The 16492-nt window shown below is 42.6% G+C and overlaps 1 protein-coding gene across 1 annotated transcript; it reads right to left on the reverse strand.

The window, feature by feature from the left end:
• Positions 1-1945: 1945 nt before the first annotated feature.
• On the reverse strand, positions 1946-11626 carry CENPS (centromere protein S). Its single transcript, XM_073316485.1, has 5 exons — positions 11486-11626; positions 9506-9629; positions 8043-8076; positions 3910-3976; positions 1946-2671 (listed from the first exon to the last, which is right to left on the reverse strand). Exons 1-5 carry the CDS (start codon positions 11537-11539, stop codon positions 2513-2515), a joined length of 438 nt encoding a protein of 145 aa, XP_073172586.1. The 5' UTR covers positions 11540-11626; the 3' UTR covers positions 1946-2512.
• Positions 11627-16492: the final 4866 nt, after the last annotated feature.

The following is a 16492-nucleotide window of genomic DNA, read 5'->3' on the forward strand; positions in this document are numbered from 1 at the left end:
TGGGCCTTGCCAGGAACTGTGGGAGATGTACCCAGAGAACACTGCCACTGAAACTGTTTAGAAGAGTGCTAGTGTGGAATAGTTCAGAACACTAATCAGCATGGGTCTATTCTCCTCCCTCCACCTTCCCCCAAGTTAATTCTTTAATGTAGACAGGGGAGAGTAATATTAGGGAAGGAAATAATACTCAGTCATTCCTGGCTCTTAAATTCTGTGCTCATTCCTATAATGACAGATGATCATCCCCTTTCTAGATATGGTAAAACTAAAGCTGAAAAAAGTTGCACAGAATCACATGGCAAGACAATATCAGAACTGGGAATGGATTTTAGAAATCCTGAATCTGATGCCCCTCTCTAATCAATAGTCTTTGCTATGCTACTTTTAGATCCTAATTCTAAAAATATTATCCTGTCTCTGCAGTCTTGCCAACCCTGAACCTTCAAAAATCATGAGTCACGTTTATTTTTTAAAAACAGATTTGGGGTTCTTTATATTTGCCGTCTAGTTTCTGAGCCTTTAGGGTAAACTTAGTCATATTTTCAAGCTTTTTTCCAAAACCATGAGAGCTAGAAACTTTTTTTTAAATGAAAGCAGAGACTTTTATGAAATCACTTCACTCCAGGAACTCAGGTTTTATGAAAAACACCAAATATCACAGGTGTTGGCAACACTGTCTCAGTTGCTATAATGCTAAGAAGCAGTTAAAGACAACTCCATGCTGAGTGCAGTCTGAAATAGTAGTTTAAAGAGACTCACTCCTCATGGAGTCAATTCCACCCAAAAATTCAACAGCTGAAGCCTTCCACAGCTCATATAGGATCAAATTCACACAGCACCAGAAATTCTGTGGAGCAGACCGTATCAAAAGGCAGATCAACCTCAACATTAGATACTTCTCTGGACTTTATTTTATAGCCTCTTCCCCAGAATGGCTAAATAAGTAATCTGATTAAAAAAGTGAATAAATTAAATATCACATGGAGTAGCATGAGGGCCCAAATGATGAAAAGACTGAACAACGTCAATGGCACAAATGTTCTTAAGGATATAACACCAGGGTTTTGGGGTCATAATCAGCCCAGTCAGCCACATGTTTCAGAATTCCAAATATTTCTGATCTGGTTGGCTGGTGTAGTGGGTAGTGCTCTGCACCATCATGACTCCAGAGACTCCAGTTTAATTTTCAGACATAACCCCCATTTCCCAGCCCCTCTGAAGGTGACAATGCTATGGAGGTGTCACACTCAGCTAGATAACGATCCCCTGCTGGTTGCTTTGGAAGCAGCACTGAAGCTCAGAAGAGCTGCTATTTCAAAATTCACTGGGGACTGTAGGGACCTTTGAGGAACAAAACTTGTATGGAAGCTCCACACTCAGTCTTAGCTAGAGCAGAGGGGCACAGAGTGTGGCACGCAGAATTAGACAAGTTATCCAGCTGAGGCCTCACCAGGGGTAAGCAGAATGGGACAATTACCTCCCAGGTCTTACATATGACATTCATCTTAATATGCCCCAGAATGATATTAATCTTTTTTGCAACTGCATCACATGTTCAAATAGACACAGGTTCATTGAGCTGAGAAAGTCCATAAGGCAGAGTGCTAACTGGAACAGCTCAGGATGAGTGAGCGGCACAAGTCTAAGTTCAGGAAAGGGCAAAAAAGAAGCTACTAAAGAGGCCAGTCTCATCCCCCTATATATAAGGATCAGAATAATTATTTAGAAATGACCCTGAATCATAGGTGCACCAGTAAAGAAGGTTGAGGACACATCCAATAGTAATCCAATGCTACATTTGACTTTAGCCAGAAGGTCTGGCAGCAGCAGAGGAGATGAACTAATCTTAGGATATGTTGTCAGTATCTTCTGTTTCATCTAAACACAAGGGCTTGAAGTACAGCTTGTTCATTCTAATTAAAATAAGAGTGTTGCACACAAGTAATTTCACTTGGGAAAATGATGCAGGAAAATCTACTTTAATAGCCAAAAAGAATGACAAGCACGAGTTATGGCTGAAAAATGTTTATACACTTCAACAAAGTAGCAACCAACAAGTGTGGAGTATCACAATTCGGACTGGCAATTTGAAGAAGCCAACCACAAATGACATGGAGGATTGCCAGAAAGCGTCCTTCACACTCTAGATTCTTTTATGTGGCTAGGCAAAGGATACCTTGCTTTAGAGTTTCAAGCACTCAATAATAAATTCTCTTTTGGGAAATATAAATAGAAAAACATGAAAATATGGCAATACTTGTCTTTGTAAGCCTTCCTTTGATGACCTCTAAAAAGCTTTTGGTGTTGATGCCTGTTTTTGCAGATGGAACTAAAACATTAATCGTGTTCACCTAAAACCTAAGGACTCAATGCTGTAGCTACCCCACAAAGGCAACTCCCAATGGAGTTCCCATACAAATAGGCTGCAGTTGTTTCCCTAGGATAGTATTGGATCCTTACTGCTCCATGTTTCAAAGCAGATTGCAAGCAAAGAAGTGGTTTGAGAGGAAGATCATGCCATGTTGGAATCCTCACTCTCAGCCATAGCAGCCTCCACCTGCTCATCAGAGGTTCGTCTTCCTTTTGCTGCGCTGGACTTCTTTTTCTTCCTCTCCTTTTGTTCCAGATTATTCAATGCAAGCTCTTCACTCTTCTGGGTGATATACCTTAGCTAACAACAGAGAATTATTAATCAGTCATCTGCTGGGGATTAGCTAACAACAGAGAATTAATCAGTGATCTGCCTGTTCACGCACCCTAAGAAAAAAAAGCTGGCCAACTTCCTGTCTACAGACAGAAACATTCCACTCACCAGTAGGGCCAGGCACCAGCTGTCCTATTTTTTGACTAAAACCTTCATTTTTATTTGGATTTTCTGTAGAAACATCCTAGAGAACTGAGATCCCAGTGCTGGATCAGTGCCTTGGCTTCGATGCTGTACCCTGTTCCCTTACTAGCTATGTTTACACAGATTTGTAGCTAGCACAGTTGTGGTTCCAGTATGGAGACAGCACAGTAATCTTGTTCAGACACTCCACATCCAATTAAGTTATACTGCATCTGGTAGTTAGGATATAAAATAAAGGTCCAGTCCTCACCAATTCTTCTGAGATGGGCTTGTGTCACATGTCCCACATGGAAAGAAACAATTACCCAGATAAGGCTAAAATTAGCAGCTGAGGCACATTTGCAGAGAAGTGTACAAGGTTGCACAGAAGTATCTGTTTAGATAGTAAACTCCTCAGAACAAGGTCTCTGGTTTCTGTGCAGTGCCAAACACAATGTTGGTGCTTAACACTTGTTCCAATGTGCAGGATCTATGTTCTCTTCCTGATGACGTTTAGATGCTTACCAGGATAGCTGTTACATGTAACAGCTAAATTATGCGGAATGCACATCGGATCTCATATAGGCCATCATATGACAGAATATTTACAGAAATCTGGGAAGAATAATCTCCACTTTACTGATGTGTTAGGTCATTTAGCAGCTTTGATGAGATTTCCCTGACCCGAAACTCAACCTCCAATGAACATGTTACAATATCTTCAGACTTGGAAAGAGATTCTTTTGTTTTTCCTGTCATGTTTTTATGTTCTGCACCAGGAGCCTCAGCAGCTTTGCTGTATCTAGAACACGGCTGCTGCTCCAGCTGTAATCAGATCTGTGCTACTATACTGAGGAAGAAATGTCAAACACTAGAGCAGGATACAAAAACAATCAAACTGATCACCAAGGATGCTGGTTCGGAGATTGGTCTTGCCACCCCACTATCCATATTTTTTTCTGGGTTATAATTTAAAAGCAGGTGTTAATAATTTCACCACCTGTTTTTATGCAGATGCTCTTGGGAATGCTCGTGTAATTTATTAGGAATAAAATGGAGGGAGGGAAATGTGTTAATCTCACCAAAGAGTTGCTCCTCCTGGCCAAAAGCTTCACATCTTCTGAATTGATTACAGTTCGTTTTCCATGCCTGCATGAAATTAAAAAAACAACCAGTTTGCAGTATGTTTGCTGAGATCTGTAGCAAAGGGATGTTAAAAAACACTAAGTAAAAAAGTCTGTACACCTAACCATGAGCTCTCTCACCTGTATCTGACCATCTTAGAATGAGATAGATCAGCAAGAGTCCCCAGCCACTCTTATTTATGATAATAAGTGATAATTTAGACAGCACCTTTTTATCCAAGGGTCTCAATGCTCTTTACAAATATGGATATTATCCCAATTTTGCAACACCCCTTAGGGTGCTAAGCATTTCACAGAAGACTTAAAAAGAAACAGTCCCTGCCACACAAGATCTTACAAGTTAAACTGATGAGGAAAACAGGCATGAAGCGTTCCAGCCACTTGTCTAAAACTCACATAGTGAATCAATTTCAGAATTGGGAACAAACGCAAGTGGTCCGGACTCACAGATCCTGCTCTAAGCCACAGTTGTTTGAACCCAAGCAGTCTCCTAAAGCTCTGCTGTTCTTGAGATAAACTCCCATGTCCCCACCTGAAAAAGGTGGCAGTGTCCATGGAACATGTTAAAATGGTTTTAAAGTCCTTCCTTGAGGAACATATCCAAAAAATAGTGATGGAAAACTGTACCTCTGAACCAGATCCCTCATGTGCAGAATTCCACAAGGATCAATTATGTTGCCAGACCTATTCACCTTTTAGCCATAATGAGAACTGGTAAGATGACAGACTCCTGCACCAGCAATACGCAGATGACACATGGCTCTACTTCTCCTTCACCACATGTGACTGTACCACCACTGCTAAGATGGCCCAGGGCTTTGATTAAATCAGCTCATGGACGAACAGAAGCTGGTTCAAGCTGAACCCAAGCAAGACTAAGGTGATGCTGGTGGAAAGAGGAAAACACTTTGAGGAATTTGCAGTTATGGTGCAGTCTCCTTTGGTTGAAGGTACACAACCCATAACTGGACAATTCAGTCCATTGTTTAGAATGGCTCGAGTCCTCGCTGATGCTAAGCTCTCACAAAACAGCATCTATGAGAAACATTTTCTACCATTTCCAGTTGCCTATGTCTGGGTCCTAGCTAGTCACTATTTCTAACTCTGGGTCTATAGGTCTGAGTTTAGGGGTGTGACCTGCTGACATCCTTCCTTGGGATGTGGGATGCTATAATACAGCTGCCTAGACCCTGAAACCAGTGGCTTAGATTTCCTAAGCCTCCCAGTCACTCACACATGCACCCTGAGAGTTCCTGTGGGAATTCTGGCTTTCAGTTTACCCCCTTTGGAGACAACATAGTTGGAAAGCAAGGAACACAGATTCAGAAAGGAAGTTCTTAACCACAGAAATTTTTCTCTTAAGGCACTCGAGAGTCCCAGATCCTGGAAAACAACAAAAAGTGCTGAGACACACCCTCCCATGCTCTGATCTCACTCTTCCTGCAAGTCTTTGTTACACACTGTGACAGTCGGCCCCCCTGCACAGAGAAGGACCTTGCTCTTAAATAGCACCTTCATCTCTCTGCCACATACTCGCACTGAGAAGCTCCAGATCTGGGAGTCAACTTTGCTCCTTTCTTGTGGGCCCCTATGTAGAGAGACCACTGTTCCATGGGGGTGTGCCAGTAGTTGAGACAATGAAAATCGGCAGCCTTAGATCGCAGTCTTGATGGCTTTTCAGTCCTTCAATGAGATATTAAACACCTTTCCCAGGCAGTGAGCATTTCCAGGATTGTGCAGTCACAGTGCCCAATATTTCCACACATAATGTGAAATAAGTTCATAATCTGACAGACATCCCATCCTGTCACACTCACCACCATCCACTTCAAGAGCAAGGCACATTTCTTCAGCTAGCCTTCTCTAGCACAAACAGAGTAGCAAAAAAAAAAAAAAAAAAAAAATCTACCCAAACATTACACATAATTTCCTCTCTAGGAAGAGAATTAGAGAGAAAATGAACCACACATGACAGATGTTAGTCACACATCTTAATGGTTTAATGGAAGGTGCTCAGATTCTATGGTGATGACGGCCATAGAAGAACCTATATAGAACATGATTTTGGCAATTAATTGATCTTTAAATGGTAAATAAGCCCGATGGGATGTTAGATAGGGTGGGATCTGAGTTACCACAGAAAATTCTTTCCTGGGTATCTGGCAGGTGAACCTTGCCCATATGCTCAGGGTGGGGCACGGGTCACTTGCTGGAGGATTCTTCGCTCCTTGAAGTCTTTAAACCATGATTTGAGGACTTCAGTAGCTCAGACATAGGTGAGATGTTTTTCATAGGAGTGGGTGGGTGAGATTCTGTGGCCTGCATTTTGCAGGTCAGACTAGATGATCATAATGGTCCTTTCTGACCTTAATATCTATGAATAACTGAAAACTGGCACCTCAAACAACGCAGCTCCCTCTGACACCATCTTAGGTTACTGGGTCAGTTTTGACTCAGAGTGCCACCTACTGAATCCCCAGCACTACTTTAAGCTCTCTAGTTCAGCCGGATAAGACACCCCCATACTGCTAAGCGTTCAGAGCTTGTGAGTCATCTAGTCCCACTCATTTAGATGATAATGCATTTCCCTGTCATCTAAAGACACTGATTTAAAGCTATCACTTGAAAAAAAATAAACCCTTCCAGTGACCCAGAGGAAGAAATGTGCTGGCAGGCAGCCACACAAGCAGATGATGTAACACTGGGAGGGGAAGGCCTCTTGAGAGGAAAGAGAGGCCAGGAGAAAGCAATACTGAAAGAGATGTCCCAAGTAGCACAGAACAAGGTGTAAGACAAGAGTGAGGAGGCTGCAGGGGGTGTTTAGGAAAGAAGCGTTGGAAGAGCAATGAGAGTAAAGATGTAGATGGGGTGAAGTTGTGCAGGGTCTTGATGCAGGGGACAACAAGCTTGAACTTGATTTCAAAGATGTGGGATTCAAAGAGGGGAATGACACAGTCCCAAGAACTGGGAAAGGAAGGCAATTTTAGCAGTAGGGCTTTGTACAAGCGGACGAGTGGCAATAAATGAAGGGATGTTGAGAGAGCAGAGATACAAGGATGCTTGGGCACTTCACGTTATAAGAGTAAAGTTAGATACCCATCCATTTAAAGCAAATACACAGATGACCCAAAACAGAGATTTTAAATCCACAGGGGTTTTGCATACAGAAATAATACAATGGGGAGGAAGGACTGTTGGCATCAAACCTGACTTGTTGGTACACTGAAAAGCTTCAGCCTCTACAGTCCTCAGTCATTCAAGTGGTTTCATAAAAACTTTCAATAACAATAATTTTCTGTTACCCACAGTTCTAATTGAACAGATGAGTACAAATCACAGGCACATCACACAACAGAAGTTTTACAAGTGTAAAACCAACTACTATTAATCCGTTCTTCGAGAAGCACGACTAATGCTAACAAGCACAGCAAAATGATAACCTCTGACTGTGGTTACTGTGCTGTATTTATCCAGACATCTGCATGCAATTACATTAGAGAGAACACAATTCACACACAAGACTACACTCAGGAAGCAAGTTTCAATACAAGGGCTTTATAATTCTCTAGGTAATTTATTTATTTTGTATTGTGTATGTTTTTTTTCTTTCCTTGGTACAAACTGACAAAGCAATTCTGAGACAAACGGATAGGAGGGGGAAACACAAGCCACAGTACTATCCAGAGTCCTTAAGACACAACTCACATCCATTAAACAGTTTCTGAGTCAAGCAGGAAAATGCCTTGACAGTTTTGAATCAACATTACCAATACAGACAGTCCACTCAGATGAAAAAAATATGACACTCTTGACCCCAACCAAACAATGAGCACTGAATAAAAGCTACATTCTAATTCAGAATGGCTTCAGTATCTGTTACCTAACCTCACAATCACCCACCAAATGAAAAACAGGCTGGGCCCCTTGAAAAATGCAGAAAGTACAGGCACTCTCAAATACAATGGGATAGGGGGAAAAGGAAAGAGAGGTCATTCTGTATCCAAATATATCACCGAGTGAGAGCAAAAAACCAAGACTTTGTAAGGATTAAGTGTTCTTGGTGTACATACCTTGCAAACATTTCAAGGTCTTTTGCAAAATTTTCTGAAAGAAAAATTTTAAAAATACATTTCATACAGTTAAAACACTTCCTAAAGTCAACAAGATTAAATCTATTTCATTTCTACAGCAATTATTGTGGCCAATAATGTCTCATGTACAAAACACCATTTGACTCAAAGCATTTCAGAAAATACATTTAGCATTGTTGCTTGTAAGGTCACCATCCTTAGATATAAAGGGCAGCACCCATGCAAACAGCAGTGTAAAATATGATGCACAACGGTGCGGGGAGGTGATGGATATTTTTGGATAGGGACACCAGGGCAAGTTTCTGTGTATGATTATATAATAACAATAAACTTCTGCTCTTACAGACATTGCCCTGGGACCTTTTACATCCATGCAGAGCAAAAAGGACCTCACATTTTTAAGGCCTCAGTCTGAAAGACACAAACAGCATTATACTCAACTTATCTACCTTGGAAGTATGATGGGTTGCGTTGTTCTGCTAGAATTTGAAACTGTGGTCCCATGAGTTCAAGGATTACATACTTGAATATTAGACCCGTAAGCCATCTACATTGGCCAAACACCTCTGGCTAATCTCAAGTGGTTAATGTTTATAAACCTCTATCAGTGCTAAACATTATTATGATTTCATGTGACACGGCTGAAGAGGCCCAGTCCACATTGTGGCTCTATGGCAGAAGTTGTACCTAGGGAGAAAATGACACCTTTTGGGGCTAATACCCAACTGTTACAAGAAGTACCGTGCATACAAAGTAGCCATGGCCTTGTTTTAAAAAAACAAACAAACAAAAACAACACATTTCATTAATTGCATTTATTTATTTCAAAGACTAGATATAAAATAGCAGTGAAGGCTTCTGGACCATTATACATGATAATTTGTAGTTAAGGGGAGATTATGAACAATAAGCTGACTTGGTAAGTAAACCCAGGTCAGAGAAATGCTAAGCAAGCATAAGCTCCTCCGATGGCCCAAGAGTTTATATAGCAGTTATCATGCAGAAACATCTGAAGCATTTTCAATTTACAAAAAAAAAAAAAAAAAAAAAAAAATGAAGTGCAGAAAACACTATTTCAAGAGATTGAATAGCTGCATATACAATAAGAAAGGCAAGCCTCAACCCTGCAGTCCGAAAAGGCTCTCTCTGCTTTGCACTATCAGGCATCAGCCAAAACAACCATGTTATCTGGAACCATTATCAATACACATTCTTGAGACCAGTTTCTAAATGTGGGCCAATTTCTTGCATAGATGAGACCATATCTGAGGTTTCATAAACCTTGTGTTAAGTACCCCTTCATACCAGGAAAATAAAGTTAATATTTCTTGTACTCTTTAAAAGTGACCCAAGACACAGTCTAATTCCAGTTCTATTTTTTAAAAAGCACTTAATCTCCACTGATTGTTCCTGTGTACAAATATAGATATGTATGGACATACCACATTGCCTGAAGGTGATCTCTGAAATAGCTGCAATGGTTTGTTTGCTGAACTGAATGCCTTTGTCTTCTGCAACTTCTTGGCACAGACAACCAACAGTGTAGTGAACTGCAGCCTTTAGCCTCTGAAACAATCCAAAACAATTACACAGTTGACTTTACATACCAATACACCACCTCTCAAGTAAATTATAAAGAAACATTCACTGACTGAAAAGATAAAACATACATCATTGTTTAACAATACAGAACAAAATTATTGCGACAGCACATTTATGAAGCGTGTAGGTCCATAAGTGGATATGATGCTTTAAAATACAGACAAAAATGGATTCCCTTACCCTTAAGGGTTACAGTCTAAATTAAATTGGAAAAAAACAAGATGGGAAAGGACAACAGAGTCAATATAAAATATATTGGGAAAGGTCTATGTCCCTTAAGGATATCAAAGACTTTAAAACAAATTATTAATATTTATTATTAAAATATTAAAGTAATGAATGTTTGATCAAATCACAGCATCAATGATACCTTGCCCTTTGCTTTTCCGTTACAAATTACCTACGATGGTTTCTGTTTACTTAGGTTTGAAACCAACACTTTTTTTTTTTAGTTTACAATGAGCTCAGACCACCTTTGTACAATTGATCTCATTTGTACGGTGCGTGTGTATACAAAAGTAAATCCTATTTATGGGCCTGATCCAGGGAGATGCTTAGCATCTTTATCTCCCATTAACTTCAGAAGGACGTCCTTAAAGCCTGATCCATCTGACAAATACTTAGGCCTAGATCCTCAAAGGTATTTAGGCTCCTAACTTTCAGTTACTTCAATTGATGTTAGGAGCCTAAATACCTCTGAGGATCTGGGCCTTACATGCTTATGTAGAGCTTGCTACTCTAAAGAATCTATGAGATTACCCTCAATACTAAGCACTGCAGCAGGTGGCAAGTGGCTGAAGAATCAAGATTTGAGTGGAGATGTATACTCTGTCCAATATCCACAACTTAATTTTGTGAGAGAGAGCCAGAAAAAGCACAATAAAAATATTAAAAACATAAATTAAAGGACAGCATCTTTGGTGCTCTGAGGCCTTCTCATATTGTTGAGATGTACTTATATTTAAATGCTGGACTTTTTTTGTTTCCTCTGGACAATTTGACTCTAATTTGATTCTTCCATTACGAAACTGACAATTTAGCGACTTGATTTACGTTTAGGGTCTTCCAGAAATATACTGTGAATTATATAACATAGAACCATTTACTGCATTATAGCACAAAAGAGGCTAGTCATGTATCAGTTCAGATACTGGCATAACATTATTGGACATACCCAGTCCAGCATAGAAACACATGGGAAGACAATAAAAAAGCAATATCCCACACTGGAAGTGGGTGGGAAAGAACTGGAGGGGACACCATAGCTCTAGAAGGGGATTAATGACACTTTATAGGGCAGAGATTTTCAAAGGCACAAATGGGAATCCTCCGCCCATATAAAATACCCTCCGCCAGGGGAATCTCCATTCTCTAAACAGGGGTGGGAATAGCATCCATGGGGATGGATGGGGAGGGGAAAAACAGACAGAGCTATTCCTAAAAGCAGGTTGTGGGGCGGGGGAGTGGGGGAGAAATAGTTAGGGAGAGGGAGCAGAGTTAGGGCATTGGGTGTGGAGGAACATGACCCAAGGAATGAGCTGGGAGAGGCCACCCCGAAGTGATGGGAAATGGGGGCGGGGGGCTCCTATCCCAAGGGGTTTGGGCGAGGAAGGGAGGCAGGAGCGCCCCAGGGTGACTGGGGGAAGGGACAGCACCCTCAGGGGCTGTGTATATACGGGGGTGGGGGTTGGGGGGGAAGACACGGGATAAAAGAGAGGGGCGCGGCCATTCCCCTCCGCTCCCGACAGCGAGAGGCGGCCTGGCGCCCCCGGGACGGGGCCGGGGCCGGGGCCGGGGCCGGGCGTCACCTCACCCCGTACCTGGGTGTGTAAGAGGCGCTCGCGCTCCCGCTCCCGCTCTCCCTCCGGCTCCATGGCGCGCCCGGCCTGCTCTCGCGCGAGCGCCACCGGCGGAGCCCAAATCTCCCGCCCAGCGCCCACGGGGGGCGGGGCCGCCCGTGGGCGGGATACGGCGCTGACCCGGCGTGGAGGAGAAAGGTGGGAAGGGAGCTGAGGGGGGAGCAGAGGGGGAGCCGGGCCATGGAGCTGTGGGGGCGGATGGGAAGGGGAAGAGAAGGGAGCATAGGAAGCATTTTTTTAAAAGTCCTCGAGGCCTCTCTCTGGCTGTCTAAGCCTTTAAAATATCTACAGGGCGCTTGGCCTCAATAATAGCCAATGGCAGTCGATCCCTCAGGTTCATTCCGCTGCATCAAAATAATTCAGTTTTATAGTGGTTGCTTGTAACCGTTTCATTGAATGTCACCTCGTTCTCATATTGACGGAGGAAAAAGGAGCACTCAATTTACCTTCTCTGCCCCATTTATTATGCTGCATATTTCTGTTCTGTCCCCCCCTTTTCATCGAATCCCTTCAACCTTTAGCCATTTCCATTGCCAGGGTCTTTCCATGTTTGTCTCCCCCTCTTTTTCCACTGTAAAACTGTCTTGGTTCAGATACTCCTTAACTAGCCACTAGATGTCGTCATTTTCCTATACAATAAATTTTGATAAAATGAATATTAAGGAGTAAGAGGAGAATAATTCATGGTGTGAAATTAAGAAAGCATAAAGGGTATAATGCTGTAGCACCAGGAAGAGCCATGCCTTAATCTTGTCCTGAGATGCATAGAACTTCTAGCAATAATGTTCAACATACGTAAAATCAGAAATTACAACTCTTCAGGATTGTCCTGGAGTCTCCAGGAATTAAAGATTAATCTTTAATTAAAGATTGTCATGTGATGAAAGCTCCAGGAATACAAAATTGACAACCCTAAATTACAACCCCAAAAACAAGCCAAAAGCAGCAGTTTTCAACTGTAAACCCTTTGCGTTTTCTGGTGTTCATCAGATTGAAAAGTTTGACAGCAACGTTGCCATGCTTAGCTAGGTTGTGAGACATGGCTCTATCTGTCACATCACATTGGCTGTCTGCAAGCTGAGGACATTTATTTGTGATGGCAGTTATCTGGGATACTTATGTAAACACCATGTGCTCAGGTAAAAATGCAAGTAATTGTACTAACTATGGAAGTTTATAAATATTTTTTAAAATTGTTGGTGCTGAAATAATGTATCTAATTTCTAAACTAGAAATATACAGCTCTGTCAAATACTAGAGTCTGATTGGATTAGGAATGGGATATATCAGGGTGGGCAAACCTTTTGGCCTGAGGGTCACATCTGGGTATGGAAATTGTATAGTGGGCCTTGAATGCTCATGAAATTGGGGGTTGGGGTGCGGTGAGGGCTCTGGATGGGGGTAGCTCTGGGATGGCGCTGGGCATGAGGGGTAGGGGGTACAGGAGGGTGCTCTGGGCTGGGACCGAGGGGTTCGGAGGGCGGGAGGGGGATTAGGGCTTGGGCAGGGGGTTGGGCCACGGGAGGGAGTCAGGGGTGCAGGCTCTCGGGGGCGCTTACCTGAAGCAGCTCCCAAAAGCAGCGGCACGTCCCCTCTCCGGCTCCTACACAGCGGCATGGCCAGGCAGCTCTGTGTGCTGCCCCATCCACAGGCACCACCCCTTCAGCTCCCATTGAGTGTGGTTCCCAGCCAATGGGAGCTGCAGGGGCAGCGACTGGGGCGAGGGCAGTGTGCGGAGCCCCCTGGCTGCCCCTATGCATAGGAGCCGGAATGGGACATGCTTCTGCTTCCAGGAGCCATGTGGAGCGGCGCAACCCCCCAATCCCGCTCCCTGGCGGGAGCTTGAGAACCACAATAAAACATCCAGAGGGCCGGATGTGGCTCCCGGGCTATAGTTTGCCCACCCCTGAGATATATTGTTGTATCTCAATCTAACAGTGGTTATGAAATGATAGACACAACAAATCCTATATACAGTATCTTGGCAGATGGTGAGATGAGATGACGCTTGCGGTCTCCTCTAACCCTATGAGTCTATGAATCCCTTTGCCTCTAGGTCACAGTATTATTATTTGTGGCACCTTAGAGACTAACCAATTTATTTGAGCATAAGCTTTCGTGCGCTACAGCTCACTTCATCAGATGCATACTGTGGAAAGTGTAGAAGATCTTTTTATATACACACAAAGCATGAAAAAATACCTCCTCCCACCCCACTCTCCTGCTGGTAATAGCTTATCTAAAGTGATTACTCTCCTGTGATGGTGGGTATTGTAGTTGTATGTCCTGCGGAAGTGAAGAAACAGATTGATAGAGCCAGAAGAGTTCCCAGAAGTCACCTACTACAGGACAGGCCTAACAAAGAAAATAACAGAACACCACTAGCCATCACCTTCAGCCCCCAACTAAAACCCCTCCAACGCATTATTAGGGATCTACAACCTATCCTGAAGGATGACCCAACACTCTCACAAATCTTGGGAGACAGGCCAGTCTTTGCCTACAGACAGCCCCCCAACCTGAAGCAAATACTCACCAGCAACCACATACCACACAACAGAACCATTAACCCAGGAACCTATCCTTGCAACAAAGCCCGTTGCCAACTGTGCCCACATATCTATTCAGGGACACCATCACAGGGCCTAATAACATCAGCCACACTATCAGAGGCTCGTTCACCTGCACATCCACCAATGTGATATATGCCATCATATGCCAGCAATGCCCCTCTGCCATGTACATTGGTCAAACTGGACAGTCTCTACGTAAAAGAATAAATGGACACAAATCAGATGTCAAGAATTATAACATTCATAAACCAGTCGGAGAACACTTCAATCTCTCTGGTCACACGATTACAGACATGAAAGTTGCTATATTACAACAAAAAAACTTCAAATCCAGACTCCAGCGAGAAACTGTTGAATTGGAATTCATTTGCAAATTGGATACAATTAACTTAGGCTTGAATAGAGACTGGGAGTGGCTAAGTCATTATGCAAGGTAACCTATTTCCCCTTGTTTTTTCCTACCCCCCGCCCCCCTCCAGACGTTCTTGTTAAACCCTGGATTTGTGCTGGAAATGGCCCACCTTGATTATCATACACATTGTAAAGAGAGTGGTCACTTTAGATAAGCTATTACCAGCAGGAGAGTGGGTTTGTAGGGGGGGGGGGGTGAGAAAACCTGGATTTGTGCTGGAAATGGCCCAACTTGATTATCACGCACATTGTAAGGAGAGTGTTCACTTTAGATAAGCTATTACCAGCAGGAGAGTGGGGTGGGAGGAGGTATTTTTTTCATGCTTTGTGTGTATATAAAAAGATCTTCTACACTTTCCACAGTATGCATCCGATGAAGAGAGCTGTAGCTCACGAAAGCTTATGCTCAAATAAATTGGTTAGTCTCTAAGGTGCCACAAGTACTCCTTTTCTTTTTGCGAATACAGACTAACACGGCTGTTACTCTGAAACCTAGTATTATTATTTAACATGTTTATTATGATAGTGCTTAACAGCCAACCAAGAGTGGTGCCCTATTGTGTCCCAAAGAGTCTAAATAGACAAGACATACATAGTATGGGAAGAGGTATAACACAAGTAGAGCGAACAATAGGATGGCTGCAAACATCATAGTAGTTCCATGTTTGTGTGTTTGTTTATTTGGTGGGGAGGTTGGGTTTAGTTAGGAGGGGAAGTGAGGGACACAGAGCTAGGAATGGACACTTGCTACACCCTCTGATCTGGTGTCTCTTGTAAATTTGATCCTGATTGGATTTACACCTAAGAAACACAAGGCAAAGAAAGACATGAAGTAGCCACAGCCATGCAGGTTGCAGAGAAATATGTAGTTGGTCAAGGAAGCCTCTGCAAAAATCTACAGCAAGTCCTGGCTACACACTAGCAGGAAGTATCACCGCTTGAAGATGTTTCATCACTGTGACAGAAGCAACAGCAGATGAGTCATCAAACTATAGTGATGGGTGCCATAAAAGAACCTAGATAAATAGCTGGAGCACAAGGAAGAGATCCGCAGAGCAATTTAAGAACCACTACCTTAGGTATAAAGAAAAGGAGTACTTGTGGCACCTTAGAGACTAACCAATTTATTTGAGCATGAGCTTTCGTGAGCTACAGCTCACTTCATAAAGCTCATGCTCAAATAAATTGGTTAGTCTCTAAGGTGCCACAAGTACTCCTTTTCTTTTTGCGAATACAGACTAACACGGCTGTTACTCTGATACCTTAGGTATGTGTCTCCAATCATTCACCAGTCTAGTTTCTAACAATGATTACACTGGGTGTTACATACTCCAAATACGACGTATAACCTGGGTACAGACACAAGTATTCAACAACAGATGATCAAATAGGAAGATGGAGGAGCACTTCCCCCCATCCCCCAAAGATTGTTATGGCTCAACAGAGCTATAATGAGATTACAAACAACGAGCCAAATCCTGCTCACCCTGTTCATGTTATAAACATACAACTGGAGCAGAGATTGTTTCTCACTGTGTTCATACAGTGCCCAGCACAATGGGACTCCAAATCTTGAATAAAGCATCTAGGTGCTACTAAGTACTAAGAATAGATGGGTAAGATTAGGGGAATTTCAGATAAAAATTGAAAAAGCCCTGTCCACGCAGAAAATATTCTAGTGTTGGAAAACGGTTCCCTGGCAGAACTATGCTTGACAACCATTTTCCAAGATGGTTGTGGCTAGCACAGTTCAAGCTGCAGGGCATAGTGGTGGGGCTAATAAGTCACCTGCAGGTGAGTGCAACAGATGGGATTTTCTCATGCCAACTCAGTTAATGCCACTTCCTGCAACTCATCTGGCAAGATCTTGTTTTGTACAATTGACTTCTTCAAACTTAAAATGCAGACTGCTATTCCCAAGAGGATGCTTTCACTTGACACTAATCTTTTGATAGTCATAGTGACAGTTAATTGATAGTTGCCT

This window comes from Lepidochelys kempii, chromosome 18 (assembly GCF_965140265.1).
Source record: "Lepidochelys kempii isolate rLepKem1 chromosome 18, rLepKem1.hap2, whole genome shotgun sequence".
Taxonomy (NCBI): domain Eukaryota; kingdom Metazoa; phylum Chordata; order Testudines; family Cheloniidae; genus Lepidochelys; species Lepidochelys kempii.